The following is a 21,062-nucleotide window of genomic DNA, read 5'->3' on the forward strand; positions in this document are numbered from 1 at the left end:
CCTAAAGCAATATTAGAAAACACTGTTTTTCTTGTACTATATGAAATCAAAAAAGGAAGGCCAAGTACCCACACACTCTTGGCATTTACTGAACCTACACTTCACCACTTGCTGCAAGACTGCAAATTTACTTGGGGCATAAAACTTAATCTTCAGTTTGAGAAGGATACATGGGATTCCTCATAGCATTATCTCAGAGGACTAAAAGCCCACCTGCCTTCTCTCCAACATCAGGTGTGGGGGTTTTTTTTGGTGAATGCAAGCTCTAAAGTATCATTTTCTGCAGAACTTAAGATTCATTTCAGAAATAATAGTTTCCTCTCTAGGACAACTTTCCAAATGTAAAATGGCCATAAATCTATTAAGTTCACACTTCCAAAATCTGCAGGGGATATCTTGGCCCCTGATTTTCTTCAGTTTTGCCAACCAGCAATAAAACAAAACCAATGAAAAACACAAAACCAGTCAATTTGCATCCATCCTTTTAAATACTCTCCAGTACAGTGGAAGCATCAAAACAAACCAGTTTTCACTATTGGCAGCCGGGAAAGTTAGGAGAGACAGCAGAGCAAGCAGTGGAGCTACTCAGAAGGGGCATGAGGAGCTCAAAGCAGAGGTCCTCACTGAGCAACCCTGTCTGCTTCCTCTGTGCTCAGGCTCAATCTGTTCTTGGCATACATTCCTATATAATTTTTTTACTGAGCATCACTTGCACAGCATGAAATAGTTCACAGGGAGAGATAATCCTGTACAAAGAACAAGGCAGTTTTGTTAACCTGTCCTGTAAAACACGTATTGACCTACATGGTCTGTAAAACACACATATGTACATAGACTCAAGATAAGTTAAGAAGTTTCACTTCTATAACTAAAACAACATCTTCCCTAAATGGCTACATAAATTTTGTTTATTTTTATTGGATTCTTGTCTCAAAAGACAAGTTATATTACAGTTTGCCAAGAAATACACAGAAATCTCTTCATCCCTGTTCTGTGAAACAAGCTAATAGCAAGGTATAATTTGTCACTTTGACATATATGCGGAAGCCAAATTCACCCACTTTCTGAAAGGTATATTTGAAAATAGGATTCAAATATGCTTTCTAATATTGTCCAGTCATTAAATTATTTCCTGTCATGTGTCTTTGTTGTTAACACACAAATGCAAAGAACACTACTGAGAAACAATGTCCAACACAGAAGGAAAAGAATGGAGCATACAAAGAAGTAAAATCGACATTGATTCCTCCTCTTCCACACCCCCAAAAGACATTATACTATTCAGAGATAAAACATGTATCAACAAGGATGCAATCATTTAACAGGTTTGTTCTATCTTAGGCAAAGCAATGAATAAGAAGCACAAGTATCAGAGAAGCACCCAAAAATGGAGTCACCCCAGGCAGCAGAAGAATAAAAGCCTACAAAAATTAAATGAGCTGTAGCTTTAAGTTATTCCTTAAGTTCGCAAATCATTCTCTCATCAGTCTTGAAAAACAAAATAAATACCAAAGGTTAAAGTATTTCTACGAAGATCTTTACATGCACCCAGTTAGTATAATTATAAGGAGCAATGCACTATATAAACAAACGTGTTATTAAAAAAAAGAACCTACAAACATTGTTAGTAGTCTTAAATTATTAAGTTGTTGGGGCTTTTTTTACCAAAGATTTTACAACTCATCTGCTCCCACAAAGGTCTTACTGGATTAGGTGATATACAAAACTGAAGCAGATCACTGAGCAAGCTTTGATTAGCATGGGACTCATGTCGTTTAAGAGTAACTACATAAAAAGGCGTGGAAAATGTTTTCTATTTTTTGCAATACTTCCCCTGCTACTGTAAAGCTAATTTTTACTTAAGTTTCACTGAAACCAAATCCAACATAAATCTTAGTTATTCAATATGGGGGGGAAAAAAAAAAAAAAGCTGCTGGTAGCAATAGGGTTCTAATCTGAGTTACTGAAACATCAGGTATTTCTTGGAAGGTCTATCGTTCCAAGAAGAACAAATTTCCCACTGACTTCACGCAGGTTTCGCCTTTTTATCTTCCACCCTATTTTCAGCTGTGGGAAATACACTCCTTATTTTTAAAAAAGAAAACTCTATTGCCTCCCATGCTTCCTCTGAGTAAGTTCAAATTTATGGACAACTGATATAATCTTCTGAGAAACTTGTACTGAGACTTAAAAAAAAAAAAAAATTGCCCCCCCCGGCCCGGGACAGTACAGAAAGTAGAGTTACAAAAATCTTAATGCATGCACGTGTGATGGGTCTGGATGTCATTTCAGTAGTTTGGAGTGCCAATTATTCTTTGATGAATATTATTAGGAATAACAGTTAATTAATCCTTGCCTACACTTTAAAACCCTCCTGGTAGAGTCATTATATGGCAGCTGTTGAATAGAGTAACATAACAGCCTTTTCTTAAAGCGAGATCCTTATTTTACTTCTAATGTAAATAAACTCATGTCTCCTGCTGCCACGTAAAATGAACTGTTCGTGAGTAAATGATTTTGTATCTTCCCAGTGAAGCAGCAATCGGCCCTCTGTTCTCAACTTCTGATCATCAAAATCTATTTCTTACCTGACTCCAGCGTAGACTGACAGCTAACGATGCTAGCAAACCAAGTTCTCAACAACAAAATAACTGCTGCTTCCCTAACAGCAACCTTTTTCAGCACACCAGCACAAAGGGTTTGCATGTTTTCCTCTCTCGTGCCCTCACTTCCAAACAGAATAACAAATGTGATTACAGCTATTAAATATTCCAAGTGAAGTACAATCATTTAGCAGTAACGAAAATATATTTTATTTGGCACAGTACGTTGATGATTCTTATGCACTTTCTGTACAAATGTAGACTGCCATTTATTCCAGGATGGATGCAAAAATTAGCATTTACTGAACATCAGTACATAGTAATTGAACAGATAAAAATGTCAACCCTGTTTCATCTCCAAGCTTTCTCTCACCATCTGAAGGTTCAGTTCTTTTTCCTTTTCAACCTACATTTTTTCTGCACAGTTTCAAAGAAATTATAGAAGCTACTGAAATGTTTCTATTTACCATAATAATGCAATTCCGCTACTTCAGGGATTTTCTTAGGTAAACAATCTCAGATGACCAGCATTAAGATAAAGAGCTAAGCTGCCATAAAGACCCCAAACTTGTGTCAAATTTGATTCCATGATCATCTGTAATCTGTGCTCACCTCCCTCTACAGAGTGAACTACACTCAATAGAAGGGATAATTCTAAAGGAGACAATACACATAAAGCCTTATCCCACCATGACCTAAAGTAGCAGGCTTTTTTTTTTTTCAACGTGGTCAATGAGGCTTAGAATACCCAAAAGAAAGAACAGCGCTAAACATTTTCCTACAGTCTGCACAAGGATAGCATTTAGCATTTACCTAAATCTGAAATTTAAAAATCCCATTTCTTTACATGACAAAGTGTAACAGCTTTTCTTTGCAATTATTAACACATGAACATCAAAAGATCCGTTCTTAAACATGACCTTACAAGGAAGCCAAATAGCTATGACTTCTCATCCCTTTTTCTAATTCACAAAAGGAAGGATTCAGACTTTACCCTCTCCAGAAAGTTTCTTCTACTTATTTTATTGATTTTTTTTTCTGGAAGTTTATGGCAATTCAACATGATGACAGATATATCATTCAAATAAAATTTTACCAAGGAATTATTTTCACTCTAAGTATTTACATGTTCCCAATAGAAGAGGAATTTGATAAAGTATTAATCTTTAAGAATTTCAAACTTTTTCACATCCAGGAATTTCTAAGAAGATCCATAACCTAGTAGTGAGAGCATCAACTGAATGCCCAGGAAAAAAAAAAAAAAAGTGAAACAAAACAAATCAAACAAACAAAATCCCAAAATAAAACCACAAACACATACAATCCCAAAACAAAAGAAAAACAAGCCCCCCCCCCAAAGCCCAAGGCAAATCAAACAAAAATCTGAAAAAAATACTTCTGAAGCACACACTGATCAAAGCTTCACACTACCTTTTTATGTGTGCACATGAAATGCATCTATCAATCTTTAAGAAAAAGAAACACATCTCAGTGTTTTGTCCTCTGCTGTTTTTTGTTTGGGGTTTTTTTTGAGATTCAATCATATTGATTCATTCTCTGTTCTTGCAAAACAAATAGGCTAAGAAATGAAAAACTTGCTTATTTTCTGTGTCTGCTCCCTTTACCAACACTAACATCAACTGTGCTAAAAGCTGCTTAGAAGCACAAACAACGGCCATCTATTCCATATTCTCTAACTGGTGGGAGCAGTTAAACACACAGCAGACAACAAACTTTGCTAGTATTCGCTGCATGCATGCACTATATTTTAAGTTAATACCTCAGAGCAAAACATTACAGAAAGTCTCGCTTTCTTGGCATACTTCAATCTTCTAGAATTAAAATGTTTTCAGAAAGTAACTCGCACACAACCAGCCACCTGGTAATAAACACATTGGTGTTTGCTAGCTTTAAAACTCTACCTGCCAAGCCAACAGCCAATTGATTTCCTTGGCGTAAATTTGACATTTCCAATCTGGGACATTACCCAATATGAGCAGTGTAAACCCCTTCTTCAATGAAGTAATCACATCAGTGCCGCTAGAGTTCTGGTTGACTTACAGTTTCCATTACAATAAATCCTTGCTGCACATTCCCAGAGGTTTTGCAACTTCTCTGCCTCTTTAAACTTAAGTTACTCCAAGCTGAAACGTGCCACAAGACACCAAAAGTAAGCAGCATATTTTCCTTAATCCTCAAAATAATCTGCACATTAGAAAAACAGCCAAAAAGAGAAAAAATATTTCTCTGCATATTTACAGTTCCACTCTCAAAACTATGAGGACGTTGATATAATTTACTCATGAATTCAGCAAATCAAGAATATAAAAAATGTTAAAGGGACATTAGCATCCTTTCATCTTATAGTATTTCTATAGCAAAAAAAGGGAGAAAGAATAGACTGAGGCTCAGGCCTCCTAACAAACTTAACTATAAGCAGGCTCAAGGGACTTAGACAACTGATCAATAAGTACTGAAACAAAAAAAGTACCGAACTACTCCATTGTAAACAGCTACTAGGAATGCCTAGTGTACATACACACATAACTATCTTTTATAAAGAATTTACTACGCATGATAGCAACACGATCCTATTTACACAATAAGTTGTTGTTCCAGTCCACCAAGTACCCAAGGAATTCTAATGCATCCTAGAAAAAAAAAAATCAATTAGGCAATGATCATCTGATTAAACAGGCATATCATACCATTCAATTCTTTCAAGCATATTCATAAATGGAACTCTTCAGACCTTGCTGAAAAATTCCAACATCTGTACATAAGTATTTCAAGAAGGTGATTTTTAAGCTTAATGAAATAAAAAATGAAGTATTACATGCTACTAACATGGAAAAGCAACATCATCAGACAATCACAGGAAGAAAAACCCAAGCTTATTTTAATAGGTACTCTGAGGTATTTCTGGTTTTAGCAAGAGTTTTTATAAAGTAGTAGAAGGCTTTCCTACAGTACACAGCACTAAAGCACAGAAACACTTTGACAGGGCAATCAAACAAAAGCCAGAAAGTGACTGGGGAATCATTCTTTGACTAAGGTCCAGAAGGATGGCAGGAGAAAAAGTTAAATGAGAAGGAAATTATTGTCCTTTTAATCAGATCTTACTCACACTAGTGAAATGTATTGCAAAATCAAAACAGAAGTTTGCACGTGCAAAGTATCCATGCATATTAGGATTTTCAATTTTGACATCACCTCTTTGTAATTCCAAGAAATATCTAAGAGACTAGAAACCTATAGTTAAACCTGAAACTATGTTTTTCTGCTTTCTGTTTTCACATACAAACTGTGGTCTCCCTGAGGCCCGGGGTAAGCAGTGCTAATAATCCTAAAATCACACTCATAGCATACAAACCAGGAGAAAGGGTACATGAAAATACAAGATGGAAGTATTAAGAATTACATGCTAGACTAGCATTATAAAACCTTGGGATGCAAACACTGGCCTTGTTGTAACTCATGTTTCATTCACTCAAAACGGACAACATGAGCACATGTCAACTTGCTTCCAGCTTTCCCTTGCCTTCTATCCCTCCTTTCCCACTGAAAGAGGACAGGAAGGAGACAAAACCCCAAAAGTTTTCTAACATAAAAATCTTTTAGTAATTAATTCATTCAGCACACATTTATGCCTAGAGATAAAACAGAGATAAATTGCCAATCTTCAGCCCTATAAACTGAATGTATGACTTTTAATAACATCTTCCTTTTTTATAGTTCCCCTAAAAGGAGAAATAATGAAAAAAAATACAGGTGCAGATTAGGTTTTTTTCTCTCCCGACCCACTGAGACAATTTTTTCCCAAATCAGTCCAAATGCTTAATATGTATTTTTCTGACTCACACCGAGTTAACTGGACATGCCCTTCAAATCTGATAAAATGCTGCAGCGTTCTCCAAATTGCTTAGCATTTTGTTGCAACAAGCTATCACCCATCCTCACATGAGAAAGCTGGACCTCTGTTGTCAACCTCAGGTTACCACTAACTTCATCGCTCTTTCCTACATGCCTACGTATATATCTCAATCCCTTTATCTTTAGTCATATTACTGAGCACTGCAAAAAGATAGTATTTCAAATTTCACCCCTTATATAAGGTTTAGTGTTTTGTTCTGGGGCTCATCATTGATAACTCATGAGAGATGAGTTCCAATCTCAAATGCTTAGGATATCTGGTTTCTCTCTTCACACCATCCTTTGCAGCCAGGTCCCATACATGTTTCCTATGCACAACACATCCCATACTTTCTGTACTCTCTTCAATATCTGTGATTTCCACACAGAATGTTAAGAAAAAAACGAAGTTTCATTTGTACCTTCCTCTTTGCTATCAAGGATGCCAACACCAAAACAGCATTTGTAAGAGAATGTCTGCACCATTATGTAGCTATCACTTTTTCAACAAGTTAGCAGGCTGGTTTTGACACCCTTACTGTAAATACGTAGAATGACTGCATCTGATAACACTTCATGTTTTTCATCATTTTTAATCTTTCACTGCTTATGCCAGAGGCCTCCCTTCCCACAAGTTCTCTCCTCTACCTCTGGGCTGCAAGCTGGAACACACTGTTCTCTGCTGGAACACACTGTTCTCTACTGCAACACGACATAGACCAGCTACCTACAGCACAGCAATTATTGTAATTTCTATTATTTCCATTAATTTTAGCTGGATCTTTAGGATGTTGTTTTTCATCTTTATTTCTTCATCTGCAGCATCCTGCAGCAGAGCCTGCAAGTTAAAATCTGTCAAGTCCCATAGTTCTAACCTCAAACCACAAACCTCGCTGACAAAGAGCCAGACCTAACATCTCAAGGTCTTCTTCAAAATTCAAAAATCTTCACAGTCTAACAAAAAGCCTGCTCATTTCATCTGAAGAAAGCGAAATGACAACTTCACCTGTCTTTGAGAAAAAACAGACTAAAAATAAGAACAACCTGTCCCATCGATGTTTTCCACCCTTCCTACAGTGTGGCACTTCCACCCTCATAACCCATCTATCCAATACGCTCTCTGCATAAACTTAAATCTGAGCACTGTATGTGTTTAAGGCCCTGTATGTTTTAACCTATCAAGTTTTCAAAAGCCTCATGCTTTTGATAAATTCCATGTGACACTGTAAAGGACTCCAACTTTCAGAAAGGGTTGAGATAAATCTTCTGAAAGTTCTAGCAATATTATTTATTTTATATATATTATATCTAAGAGTACATGCTACACAGGCAATTTTAACAAGCATAGCTGAGCTCTCCTTATTTAATATTCATGTCACAGGAGTAAAAATCCAGCCAGGAATCAAATTGTGGCATCCCGTGCCAAAGACAACTTACCACTCAGCTGGTAAGTTGGCAATTCAATTTACAAACCTGCATTCCTGCATTTTAATCCTTTGTAGAAAGGTGGTAATATATGAGCAATATGAAAAGAACTGGATTCAGATCATTAGAGGTTCACAAACCAAACACACGAAGCTTTGGAGGTTGTCCAAAACAAAATCATGCCTAGGTGGTGATGTCCGTTCAATAAAAATTCAATGTCATAATTATCCTCTCACTTTTTCCCCAAAGAGCATTAGTGCTCAGCAATGTGTTCCTGCTCAGCCAATTACATTAATGCTGTGAGAAGACTGATAGGGCCGGCAGCCAATCACTGTGCCAGGTCACTGCCTGCTGACGGGTAATTTACAATTATCAAGCAATTAGCAAATGAAGTGAAAATTCAGCACTCATCTCCACATAATACAGAACAACTCCTTTTAAAATTAAAAATATGTTTTAATAACTTCATTTTGGCTACAGCCACACAAAAATAAAGCTTCTTTTCCTCAATTTCTCCTCCTTTTATGACTGATAAAATGCTTTGCAGTCTGAAGCCAGCAAAAAAATACATTGTTTGACATTTCTAAACCAAACAATTCATTCTTCCTTACAAATAACTATCTATTTAACAGAAAAAAATAAAAATGAAGGCTGTTGATAATGGCAGTATTCACTCAAATACTATATTTGAAACTGTTACTTAATTAAATCACCTGATTAACATCCAGTCCTGGCAGTCAAAAACATTCTTACCTTCTCTATATGCAACAATAAATAGCATAAAACACACTAATTTGCAACTGGTCCATTGCTCAAAACACATGTTCTTTTCCATTAACAATCAAGTTATTGCTCACAAAGTACCGAGATCCCACTGCCTATACTCACAGTCCTAATTTAAAAAAAAAAATAGTAAAATGTAACTTATTGATAACCTTGGTTTATCCTCTCCTCTAGAAAATTACTGTATCTTCTTTAGTATAGGGTACAAACACTGGAACTGACCTTCTTTAAAAAGGTATGAAAAAGGCAGAAGAGGTCAACATCAACAGTGAAATCCAAGCAGAAAAAAAGGAGATTCTTGCCTTTCTATGTCCTCTGATATAAAAAAAAAATAAAGATCCTGACTTTAAAGAGTTGGTAGAGGGGAAAAAAAAAATAGGTAAAGCTATAGACTCATACCAAAAGGAGGAGAGGGGGGGAAAAAAACCAAAACACAAGAGCAAACAACTGATATAAATACATAACACTTGTATGCACTGGACAACACTAGTCTTGCTGCACTGATGACAGCTCTAGGTTTTCATCTTATACTTAAAGGTATCTAAGACAGAGAAAAAAAATAAAAAATTTTAAAAATCAAGCGGAAATTATGTCGACTGGGAAAAAAAAACAAATGGATGGCTTTTGACATACTTCTGTCTCCAAGAAGTTACCAATAACAAAGTAAACTTTCCTGACTCCATGAAATTTCAGAAAACATTCATACTGTCAACATTATTTATCAACTTTTAAAACAGTGCTTCATCCCCAACTGCACAAGAAATAGTTCTGATTTTTTTCTTTTTTTTTGCCTGTATTTCCACAGTGTCAGAGAGGAAGAGAGGGAGAGTAGGGAAACCAAAGCAACACAGAAAAATCCTCCACAAACCTGTTGCTGTGGATACTGCATTCCTCCCATGGCTGCCGGGGCTCGGCCCTGCATTCCCACGGGATAGCGCTGAGGGCCGGGAGGGCCGTAGGATTGCCCTGGGTAGGGGCTGCTCTGCTGCGCCTGAGAGTGAGGGTTATTGCCCATGCCGTACAACTGAGGTCTCTTCATGACCATTGGATCCATTGAACTGCCCTGTTGTTAAACACAAGCGAAGAAATACTTTTACGATACAGAAAGAAAAAGGTCAGAACAGTCATGCTTGCTGCAGGTAAACTGTACCTGTGTTTTCTCAATGCTTTATACATCAAATATTGACTTGATATACAGACAGGCAAAGTACTACATGCTGCTTCTCAATTTAATTAGATGAGTTTTTGACAAGTGAGTTTGGCACTTCCAATTATTATTGTTTACTCAAACTGAAGTTTGTATCTTACCTACAGAAAAAGCAGAAAAACCACCCAATAAATTTCAGCTTAAGAAATAATTAAGCATCCTGTTGTCAACCAATTACCATCACTGACTGTAACGCTTAAATATAAATAAAATAGTGTCTGTCAAGAGAGACACAAGTAGTGGACAAGACATTTAACTTTGAGGAAATTTCTGTTTTTCTACATTAGAAAAAGGGAAAGTGGAAAGAAATAAAGTTTCCAAGAAGTGCAATGCATACAGAATGTGTATTTCAGTGTTTTCACATTGTTATCACGTGCATTAATAAGTTTCCAGATCAAAAGGCAAGTCATAGCTCACATTATACATGAAAGTTTATTTGCCTCCTTAACAGAGCTCAGAAAATCCAAACTGCAATCACTGAGGGAGGGGGAGGGGAAGCAAGAGAGGGAAGTTTTATTTTTAGACTTTTTGGCAGCACTTACCAAGCACCGTAACAGTTTCAGGATGGGTGTCAACCATTGTGTGGTATTACTCTCATGTTTTATTACTGAGGACTAACTGAACTAGAAAAAATATCATACTTTGTCAAGCGAAGCACTGTATTGTGAATATGACATCCATTTTTTAATTCCTGAGTGCTGGTTATATTCACGGAAGAAAGAAGGGGGGAGAAGTTTTTAAAAAGCCTACCACAATCTCATCTTATTGAAAAAGACATATCCCCTCCCCAGGAAAAAGACCTATTAATTCACACTGCCAGCCCAACCTCCCACAAGGAGCAGGATTCCTTTCCGTAGCACATTTTTACATGTTTTCCTACAAAGTACCGTTCCAGTTTCTTTTTATAGCCTCCTGTGCAACACAGTTTCTACAAGTCCTTTTTGGCTATTATATTTTGATGTAATAGTTATTACGACAATAAATAACATTCACACACACCCCCATCCCTGTTTCTTCTCATTATTGCTGGTTTTACTACTAACAAGCTACAGCTTTTTCCCTATACGCACAAACTCCATGCTCTCCAATGCAGTCACTGCTTAATGAACTGCTATATGTTGTTCTTACTATTTCTTTCCTGCAAGTAAATAACTCAAACCTTCTCACTGTTTTCACTGGCTCTCCCCACACTTACTAATACCTATTTGCCAGAAACATCACCAAAGCCAAATAAAGTATTCCCGATGTGGACCCACTACACCTGAGGAGGTGGAAATGACAACCTCCTCCTCACAAAACACCTCCATTGGCTTTCAGAAGAGGACAGCCTTTTTTTTGCCACCACAGCAAACTGCACATTCACTTCTAATTTCGGGTGAGTATTACTCAGCAAATTTCCCTTTGTACTTTTGCTTCTTTGTGGCCAGATTAGAAGTTTCTATTTTTTACCACTAAATGTCCCTGGGCAATTTACTATTTATATTTCATACTTTCAAAAGCAGTGTTTCCCCAACCAGTTCAGGCCATCTGACCCATAACCAGTCTCATATTATATTTTTTTTCGGCTGTTATGGACTCTCACCACACTTTTAACAAAAAAAACACACCAACACAAAGGTTCAGCAGATGAACTAGAGATTCCTTCTTACAGGGTTCCAGGGGACCACCTAAATTTCACTGTATAGACCAGGATACTTTATATATGTTTATTTCTGTGTTTTAACATTCATTCTGTGCATCATCTGTCATATTCATCATCTCAAATATAAATCCTTCTTCAAAGCAAGCCTTGAGTTTCCTCCAAGAGATTCTCATGAAGCCCAACTACCATCTTAGGTTTCAGCATATTATTTGCAGGTCTCAACTCCAATAACAACATTTACCCAAATTCACTTTTAATTCATCTTGAGCATAATGTTTTCTGTTCTACATCTAATACTTAAATATAATTATAAATAACGAAGATAGCTACACAGCCAAAAAGTATGACACTTCCCATTATTACATTTCAGGTGCATAGAAACTTTGCCAAACTTCAAGCATTTAGTCTGAAATTTTCCAGGCCATATGTATGCCTGAGGCTGAAATTCTCTGGAAAATTCAGCAGAAACAGTTCAGCTATGTCTTAGAATGAGGTCACAGAAAAATACATCGTTTATGTTCTTATATAAAATACTTAAAAATACCTCTTGAATACCACGCTTTGGGGTAGAGAATTTTAATTTGCTATGGTGATGCTAGACGTTCAGGAAAGGTGAAGTGTGCAACCCTGTCAAGAGAGAGCACCCAAATATCACCAGGCCATGTGGAGTATGGTTGGAAGAAATGGGAGTATGTGAGCAGCACAGCAAGACCTCACCAGAGGAGTTACAAGGTGCACAGAGGTGTCCTCAAATTGCCAGATAAAAAAAAAAAAAGAGGGACAATGAGTCAAAAAAAAGCAGTGGAGACAGAAGTGGGGCACGAAGAGTTGAAGGGAAAGGGTAGAAACAAGGTCAGGATGTGACATGGATACATGCCAGAGAGCCTCTGTCCTCTGGACTAGTGACCTCCAAGAAGTGGAGGTCTTCTCTGTGTGTGTTAGAAGAGTGAGCCTCACTGACACGTCATCCATCCTCCCCTTCTCACCAGCCTGCTGTCTCTTTGCTTCTTATTATCTTCAGGAGAGCTGCTCTCCTTTCCCTCAGATGACATCCCACCACTTCAGAAAGGTGGGAGGATAAAAAGCCCGAGATATTTCTGTAACTCCAGTCAGTAGGTGATCCACACAATGCTGAAACTGAGGTGGCTGTGGTCACAGGGCATGGGTAACAAGGGACCTGGGCATACTCAGAATTCACTGTGGGCTCACTTGAGGCATCAAGATCGATGACTGGTGATACTGACTATGAGAGGGCTAGACTGGAAGAGCAGTAAATATCCCCAGGCAAACTACTGGGACAGCCCAAAGATACCTACCCTAGCTGTCAGTGCTGCCTGTTCCTTTTTACCTCCAAGGTCTTAGAGACAGAAAAAACAGTACAGAAGTGTCCATCTTCAGGACTGGAGAAGACAGACCCAGTGAGGCAGCACATCTCATCCCAAGCACTGGCTGGTCCCTACAGAGCATGGCAACTGACTACCTTCAAGTTAGATTCCAATTCACCTTTAGCTGCACTGCACAGGTAAGACACCTACCAATGACTCTGGCTGTTATCAAATTCGTGCACAGCAAAACAAAGCCAAATAGCTATCTCTTCCCCACGTTTAAGAAGCTTTACCACTGCAGAAGTCAAGAGCAGTTAAAATTAAATTTACCCTTGCAACACTAAACGTGTCTTCCTCATAGATAAAATTGTATCAATCTTTAAATACACAGCCACACTTCTGTTTTCCAGGCAGTGGATGTGCCTGTTCTGCAGATCAGTAAACAGCAGCAGGTGATGGGCTTGTTGCACACCATAAGACCAAATGCTTCACTTATCGTACGGGTAGTGAACGAACTGGAAGATGGTCTTACCATGAAGGTAGCTGTGTGCTGCTCAGGTAGAACTGGAGTCTACCCCTGCATCTGCCACTGTTTATCACTAAAACAAAAAAAAAATTCAAAATTTACCAGTTTAATGCATCCCTTATTTCCTGACTTGAAATCATGGCATTTAAACGGAAGAAAACGCTGCCTATCTGCAACTGCAACTACTTCGGAATTTTATGAGAGATGTGCTTTGAAGGCTTTTTCAGAAGCTGTGCATTCCTGAAAATCTAACCCACGGTCGTCATAAACAGGGCATTCAAACTTCCTACAGCAATGCCTCAGTTTCCCAACTGTAGAAATGGAAAAAAAAAAAAAAAATTCATCATCCCTTCACCAGAGAGGTGATTTTAGAATTTAATACGACTATGATCAATACCATAGAAAACTCTCTAACAAAACAAATTGTCTTCAGAACAGCATACGATGAAAAAGACCTGGAGCCATACACTGAACAGACAAAACAGCTACTCATCCAGCACTGCACGTCCTGTACAGCGATGGTAAAATAATTACAACCTTTTCCAACTTTCACGCGTGCACATTTTTGAGATGCAGCATTCTTTTAAACTTAAAGTTTCATTTTTATAGCAAGAGTTTCTTTCATCCACAATGTTTTGAAAAGTTATTTAGAAAGATTTCTTAGTTGAGAAATATGTATTATAACCTTACATGAAGCTTCCTGTAACATTTATGAAGTTCACCTATTTTCTTTAACATCGGTTCCAACAGCTTTCAAAAGCAAGTTTTGGGTGACAGGATGATTATGACAAGAACTAACCTCTTCATGTTATAGGGATCAACAACCAACCCCTCTGCACCTGCTTCCTGACGCTTATTGAAAATGACAGTATTGTAGTAACTGCATTAAATTCCAAAACCTAGTAGGCATGTTTGACCATGAATGGATGATGGCATCTTCCATGCCTTTACTTAATTCTATTACATGCTGTACTACAAAGTCTTAATTACTTTTTTTTTTTTTTAGTTTAGTTTCAGTGTAGTCATCAATATCCAATTATTTCCTTTATCTTCCTTTACAGGAGGGTCCAATTTTTCTCTAGTGCCATTTTACTCCAAATATACACATTACCTTTTTATCAATTCAGCTAGTGTTTGCTCATGCTGTTTTTACTGCTATATTCTGCCAAGCTGGCCTGAATGGATTCAGCCTTTTGCTTCCAATTCTGCACTTCCACTTCAAGTTGCTGCATTTCATTTAAACTCTGCATAGATCTGCAGTTCCTCCAAATACCTCAGTTTTGTTCTTTGCTCCAGTCCACAGTAATATTATAATTTATATCCCCTTTATTATAATGCCTACCATGTGTCAGTATCGGATTCATTTGCACATGTACTATCAAGCTTTGGCAGAACAGAGCATTTCAGAAAAGTTCTTGCCTATTACATACCTTGCGCGTGCATTAAAAAGCCCAATGGAAGGCTTGGTAATGATTTCAGTAAGACCAAGTTTTCATTCCTGGTCTTCAGATTGACAGTCCAACCATTAAGGTAGGATGCAGAAAAGCCTACACTATCTACAAATAGTACCTGACAACTTCTTTTTCTGTTACCTGCTCCTTTTTTCAATGTTTCGTGTAGACTTATGTATAAACTCAGCATCACTGCTGTAAGTGGAAAAATTAATATTCTACACCCACTTGTAAACTCAGTATCACCACCACTTCTACCATCCTCCTAGCCAAAACAATCAAATAAACCACCTCATTGTGAAGTACCTGGAGATTCAATTTTACCTTTACTGAAGTGAAAGGGGAAAAAAAAAAACAGGACTTCCTCTCAGCATTTAAGCAGTGTTTCCCCACATACTGTGTCTCCAGTCAGATCTGAGGCTAGGGTGCACGCCAGCATAACTTGAGCAGCAGTCTGACCAAGATATATCAGCTCTTCCTTTTGGGACATTACTGATGTTACATATGCACTATTAAGATATCAATGTATGTTTCAACTTTAACACCAAAACCTATATTTGAAAAACATTTATGAATATGACCAGCACTGGTCACAGTTCCAAAATGTAACTTAGTACTTCAAAGACTGTGAAAAGAACCCTACCACTAACATCTTGAGGCAGGGAGGAGTGGGAAACACTTTACAAAGATCACAGTGGGTTTCGGATATGATGACAGAGCTCTTATACAAGGCAGACAGAACAATTCACTACAAGACAAGAGTATTCACATGAGATATAACTACTCTTCAAGTGAAAGTGTACTTTTTTGTTTGCGTAAACAAGAAAAAATTGAAAGCAGCATTGGTTTGGCTGACAACAGCAAATGCTGCAATTTAAACGGGTTATGAGCCACAGCACATCCCAACAACTAATGCTACATCATTCAGCCTATAACAAACATTAAAACAACATTCTCGAGTAGACTTGCACTCAAACTCCTAGAGCTACTGAATACAATAACTCTCTGTTTATGCACTGATCTGCAGCCAAAGCTTCTGTCTCCATATTTAAAAAAAAAAAAAAAAGCCTCTTTATTAATACCAAAACCTTGAAACCTCATAATAAAGACAGCTGACAATCAGTTACCAACATTCCAAGAAAGATGGGCATGGAGCTCTCAGCTCTAGGTCAGACACCAAGTTACAAATTTATCGCTAGAGATAATCACAAGTATTCACTATAATACAATGACACAGCTGGCATCAGGACGCAACTAGGGAAAAGATAATCCATTCCTAGATAATGCCACCATTTGCATGAACATGTACAAGGACTCCTCAGCCAACGTTTTTACACAACAAAAGCCTATCAAAACACAACTCTCCTTACATGTGTTTTTAATATCCATTTGAGAAAGATGCAATCAACTATTAAAAAAGTATTAATGTACAACATTAAATCCTGACTTACATTAATATTGAAGTCTGAGGTGACTGGTAAACATGCTTCCTATTTTATTGAAATAGAAAATGTAAAGTCTGTACTTCACTAAATTTTAAATTAAAATATCAGTTGCACAAACACAACAAAGAACAAACAAAAACAAAGAGCCATGTTCGATATATGCCTATGATGAAGGAAATACAGTAAAATAAAGCACATACTAGCAAAGATTTAACAAAAATAGCAATTCTACTTCTCTTAAGGGCTCTGCATACTGTTTGTTGCAGGGAGGGATTAGAAAGATGATTTCCCACTAAAAACAGAAAGTAAGGAAAAAGGGGAAAGAGAGAAAAATCAAAGCTATGCCTCATCAAAAATCAACTGCTAGTCCACTAGAACATTTACAAATAATTACACAGCAAAAGTCTTTGTGGGGTGGAGAAGGATGTATATATGCCTGCTTTAAAGTAATCTTCTAGGTCCTCTTAAATACAACCTGAAAACTGCAAGGTCAGTGAGTCAGTCATCCTCTAGTTATTTTGGAGATAGATAAACCTAAGTAACTACTGAAAGAACAAATCACAATGAACATTACAATGAAAAGAAACCAGGTTTTAATGAAGTATACACGACTAACTTCTTCAGTTGCCACTATGAGTGCACGAAAACATTAAGACAATATCAAAAGGCAACGATACCCACATTATCACACCAAAACAATCCTAAATTTCTAACAAGTTCACATGGCTATACAGCTCAGAACTGCTGCCTTTCAAGTTAGTTGCCTTTACTGCTGCCAACTACTGACACACAGGTAATACCCATATTGCTCTGAATTCAACTGAAGGTATGTCACCTGTCCTCATCACACTCAAACAGCCTTCATCTGTAACCCACTTCCCTAATTCCAAACTTCTTCCAGGAGTACTTGGGAACTATCTTTCCGCCTTTTGTTTTCTCCAGCTTGGATATTCCAAAGATCCTAGTCTCCTACTAAAAGTGCTCCCCAGCATCTTACAAGTAATTTCCAGTGCAGTAGAATTTAGAGGTTTTTACACGTCTTCTAACAAACCTATCTTCAATCATACAAATTACTGATTCCAGCTGCTTCTCCAGCTTGCTGCTGGATTGTGACCATACTTTAGCTACTTTCACCTGCAGTCCAGCATACAACTATCCACATAGGGTGGCTTTGCACCAATACAACAGCTTTAGCACTTGAGCATGTGAGACACAGGCACAGTTCTCAGTCTGCCATTTCTGCTACCAAAATAGTAACCCTCAGCAGGAGAGCAAGGCAGAAAGCAAGGGAAGAGAGCCTCTTAAGGTTCTCAGGCTAGATTCACCAGAGGATGTTTCACAGCCCTAAGGCCTCCTCATTGGCCAATATTATGGCTCAACACGGAAAAGAAAATCCATTCATAAACCCTGAAAACTCTAAGTTAAAAAAAGAAAAGCCCCACCCAGAATACCAGTCACTTCTATTTTGTCTGGCAATGAGGTTCTCAGCTTCCTAGACAAGTAAACACCTTCACTCACTGCCATCTGGAACTTGAAAAAAAATTTCCTTACCTACTTTGTACAGCTCTTACACAAACACAGGGTTAGATGGACAGAAAAGGATGTACTAAAAATAGCATCTGTCAGGCAAGCAGCAGAGAGCAGCCTCAAAATGGAACAAGGGGAGCTCTGCAGGAAGGCTTCCTGCAGAGAAGTACTGGAGTAGTAGGGGAAAATGCAGAAAGTTCTGAAAACTAGTCAGTGACAAAAGGGGTGGGAAGAGGAATAAAAGAAATCAATCCACGTCCACTTCAAATTTTAAAGAAAAACCTTGCTAAACCTGATAAATATTCAAGTAGACTCAAATATTACAGATCTGAATACACTTCCTCAGTTACTTGGCTTTCTTAGTACAAATAAAATTAAAGGTTAGATGTATTTAACTGCTGGAAAGGGTACTAGCTGAGAAAGCGACCTTATGGACACTGGGGAGAATAGTGTCCCCACAAAAAGGTATTACCAGCCACAACTAGGTCGCAGGCCAGAAGTACATACAGTTAGCTGCAGATTTTTTCCACTCCAAGCGTTATATATAGTTCCATATTAACACACACACACAAAAAAGGTATGCTGGTCATATATCCTCAGCATTTATGGCAAATTATTAATCAAGTCCCACCTGAAACAATTTGTTAAATTGATTTTAATCACTGGGCCTCTCATGTGAAGCTTTGTATAATCAGCATTTCATTTACAAAATTAATTGCCTGATTGATTCTCAAGAGGCAGTAGCTGTCGTTACACTGCTGTCATAACTTTTGAGTAGGGGTGTCACAACACTGAATTCTGACAGTATGAAGAGCATTGCTATTTAAAAATTGAGGGCGGGGAGGCAGGGGGGAAACAAATACAGTGATTTCACAGAATTGTTCTTTAGCCCGATGGAATGTTAAAACCATATCCCAGCCGTTTCAGCCAGCCTCCCCATTTTCCATTCATTCAATAATGTGCTACTCAGCTATTCAGTCTTTTCTTAGAGGCAGGTTCATTTAATTCAATTTTATCATAGTTGCAGCTGCATAAAATGAGTTTGTTGTTGAATATACAAAAGATTTAATCACAGGCCACTCTTAAGGTTATTTGTAAAGCAGAGTTTGACTTTCAAATATGCAGAACTTTTTTTTCAATATTCACAATATTCTGGAAAGCTATTCTCAACTAGATTTTTTGTCTGTTTGTTTTAAGCAGAGCAAAGCAAACCGTAACTTAACAGAACTTATCTACGAGCTCCTTTAGAAACCTTTGTTTCTTCCCAAGTATTTTATGCTATGTATAAGCCTCAAAGCCCTGCCAGAGTTGGAAGACACAGTCCTATACTTGCTGTAGCTACTTCTATACTCATCGCTACTACATTCTTGGAAGAGACCAGTGCTCTGGAGAGGCAGCACAGGCCAGCAGCGTGTAGGGCACTGAGTCATAAGACAGGGCTTCTATTCCTGGCTCAGCAGCTGATCTGCTATGCAAACACAAGCACAACGCTTCACCTTTCTGTGATTGGGTTTTCACTCTCATAATAACAAACAGTATACATGCTCTTAACCAGAAACAAGATGTGAAGACTCTGGGGAGACTGATGTCACTTATTATCAACAAGAAACAGGACTAGGAGTCAGAAATGAGTTGGCTAAGGGAGAAGCCCCTCAACTTCTCAAATTTAACCTTATGCACTAGATTTCATCAATTGCTCCTGGATGAAACGTATTTAAAATTTCTAGTTCATGTTCTGAGATTACACTGCTACAAAAAAGCAAATGACAACTCTTCAAAACCTGAACTGTTCCTACTGCTGGCATTTGTAATGAACCTTATCAGAACACAATCCTAGAATAAATCAGAGTCCAGATACCACTACAATCTAGGGGATACTCTAAAAAGCACAGCCCCTCTCCTTCTTTCCTCCTACCCTTCCCTTCCCCCATCCTCTAGCTCCTACTGTCATCCTCGACTTTTGTCGAAGTTTGCCTTCCACACCTTTCTGCAACGTGCCCTGCCACTCTCTTCCAGGCACACAGCATAAGTTGATTCGGTTTGAAGACTCTAATGCAATTTTCTTCTCTTTTTGCAGGTCTTCAAGTTCATGATGAATAAAAACAGAGCAGGGAAGGAGGATATAGCAAAAAAAAAAAAAACCCAACCACAAAATAGACAGGATACTGGGATAAAGAGGTATAAAGGGATACCAAAATGGAAAAACTCCACCAGGAAAACAAAAGCAGTAAATTGTTTTCCTTTTTCAGAGCCACAGCATGAGGTGGCTACTATGGGAAGTTCAGAAAGTGCTGGCCACACTGAGAAACTGTTGCCAAAGAGTTTTAAGAGTTAGATTCCTCTGCCATGCCAGGAAGAAATGAAGCTCAGAAAAAGGAGAAAAATCAGTCACATCAAATGATAGCAGACTGGGACATGAAAGTGTAAACCACTGACTTCCTGCATTTGTTGGTTTCTAGCTTCACAGTATGTAGCTTACTCATTAATCTAGCGTTTTCTCTTTTCAACCCTAACGTCTCTTCATTATCACTGTTATGTAAGTAATGGTCTTATTTAAGAAAACAGGGGAAAGCCCCTAGCTAAAGCTAATATATGCAAAATTCCTAAAAGATATATTTAGGATCAGGATAATTGGAAGGCAAACTCAGCTCCGTAACAGAAGCCTTGTCACTTCTTCAGCTGCCAAGAAACTGCTCCTCTTGTAACATACTTCCTATGTTAAAACTGTTTCCTGTAGAGGCTAAAAAAACTTGGTTGTAAATAGTGCAAAATATTAATAGTTACCTGGGAACTAATCAGTTCAGCTTTTTTTTTTTTCACCATCATTCCATAACTGTCCCTGTATCATGTCGGTTTAACATCATAAAAATCCATTGTCTCAGTTAGAGACATACCAGCAGCGGCAGCTCAGTCCAAGGGTCAACCAGATACTGATAATGAATCTGGGGTTAGACACCCATATTGTGGTGCTAGAGGAACAGAATTTTGGCAAGCAGCTGCCTGTGATTATTTTGCATTCATAATGATCTCCCTCATCAGCACAGACACTGTCAGGAGCATGGAATTAGCTTTCTGGGAAGGAGCAAAAAAAGCAAAAATGCACCAGCAGCAGGTGATTTAACGCATTAGAAAAAGAGGTTTTCTTCAGCAGTAAAAATAAAAACTTTACTTAATTAAAAAAAGAATAACCAGAACAAACTACAGTTGAGTAGAATT

General features: G+C 37.9%; 1 protein-coding gene across 8 annotated transcripts in view; it reads right to left on the reverse strand.

The window, feature by feature from the left end:
• The window catches only part of ARID1B (AT-rich interaction domain 1B), a 336,986-nt gene that overhangs the window by 293,383 nt on the left and 22,541 nt on the right, over positions 1-21,062 (reverse strand). For all 8 annotated transcript variants that reach the window (XM_069852077.1, XM_069852076.1, XM_069852071.1 and 5 more), the window contains exon 2: positions 9,592-9,786. In XM_069852077.1, coding sequence (XP_069708178.1) covers positions 9,592-9,786 — 195 coding nt within the window. The remainder of the gene's footprint in view (positions 1-9,591; positions 9,787-21,062) is intronic.

The sequence above is a fragment of the Phaenicophaeus curvirostris genome, chromosome 2, assembly GCF_032191515.1.
Source record: "Phaenicophaeus curvirostris isolate KB17595 chromosome 2, BPBGC_Pcur_1.0, whole genome shotgun sequence".
NCBI classification, from domain to species: domain Eukaryota; kingdom Metazoa; phylum Chordata; class Aves; order Cuculiformes; family Cuculidae; genus Phaenicophaeus; species Phaenicophaeus curvirostris.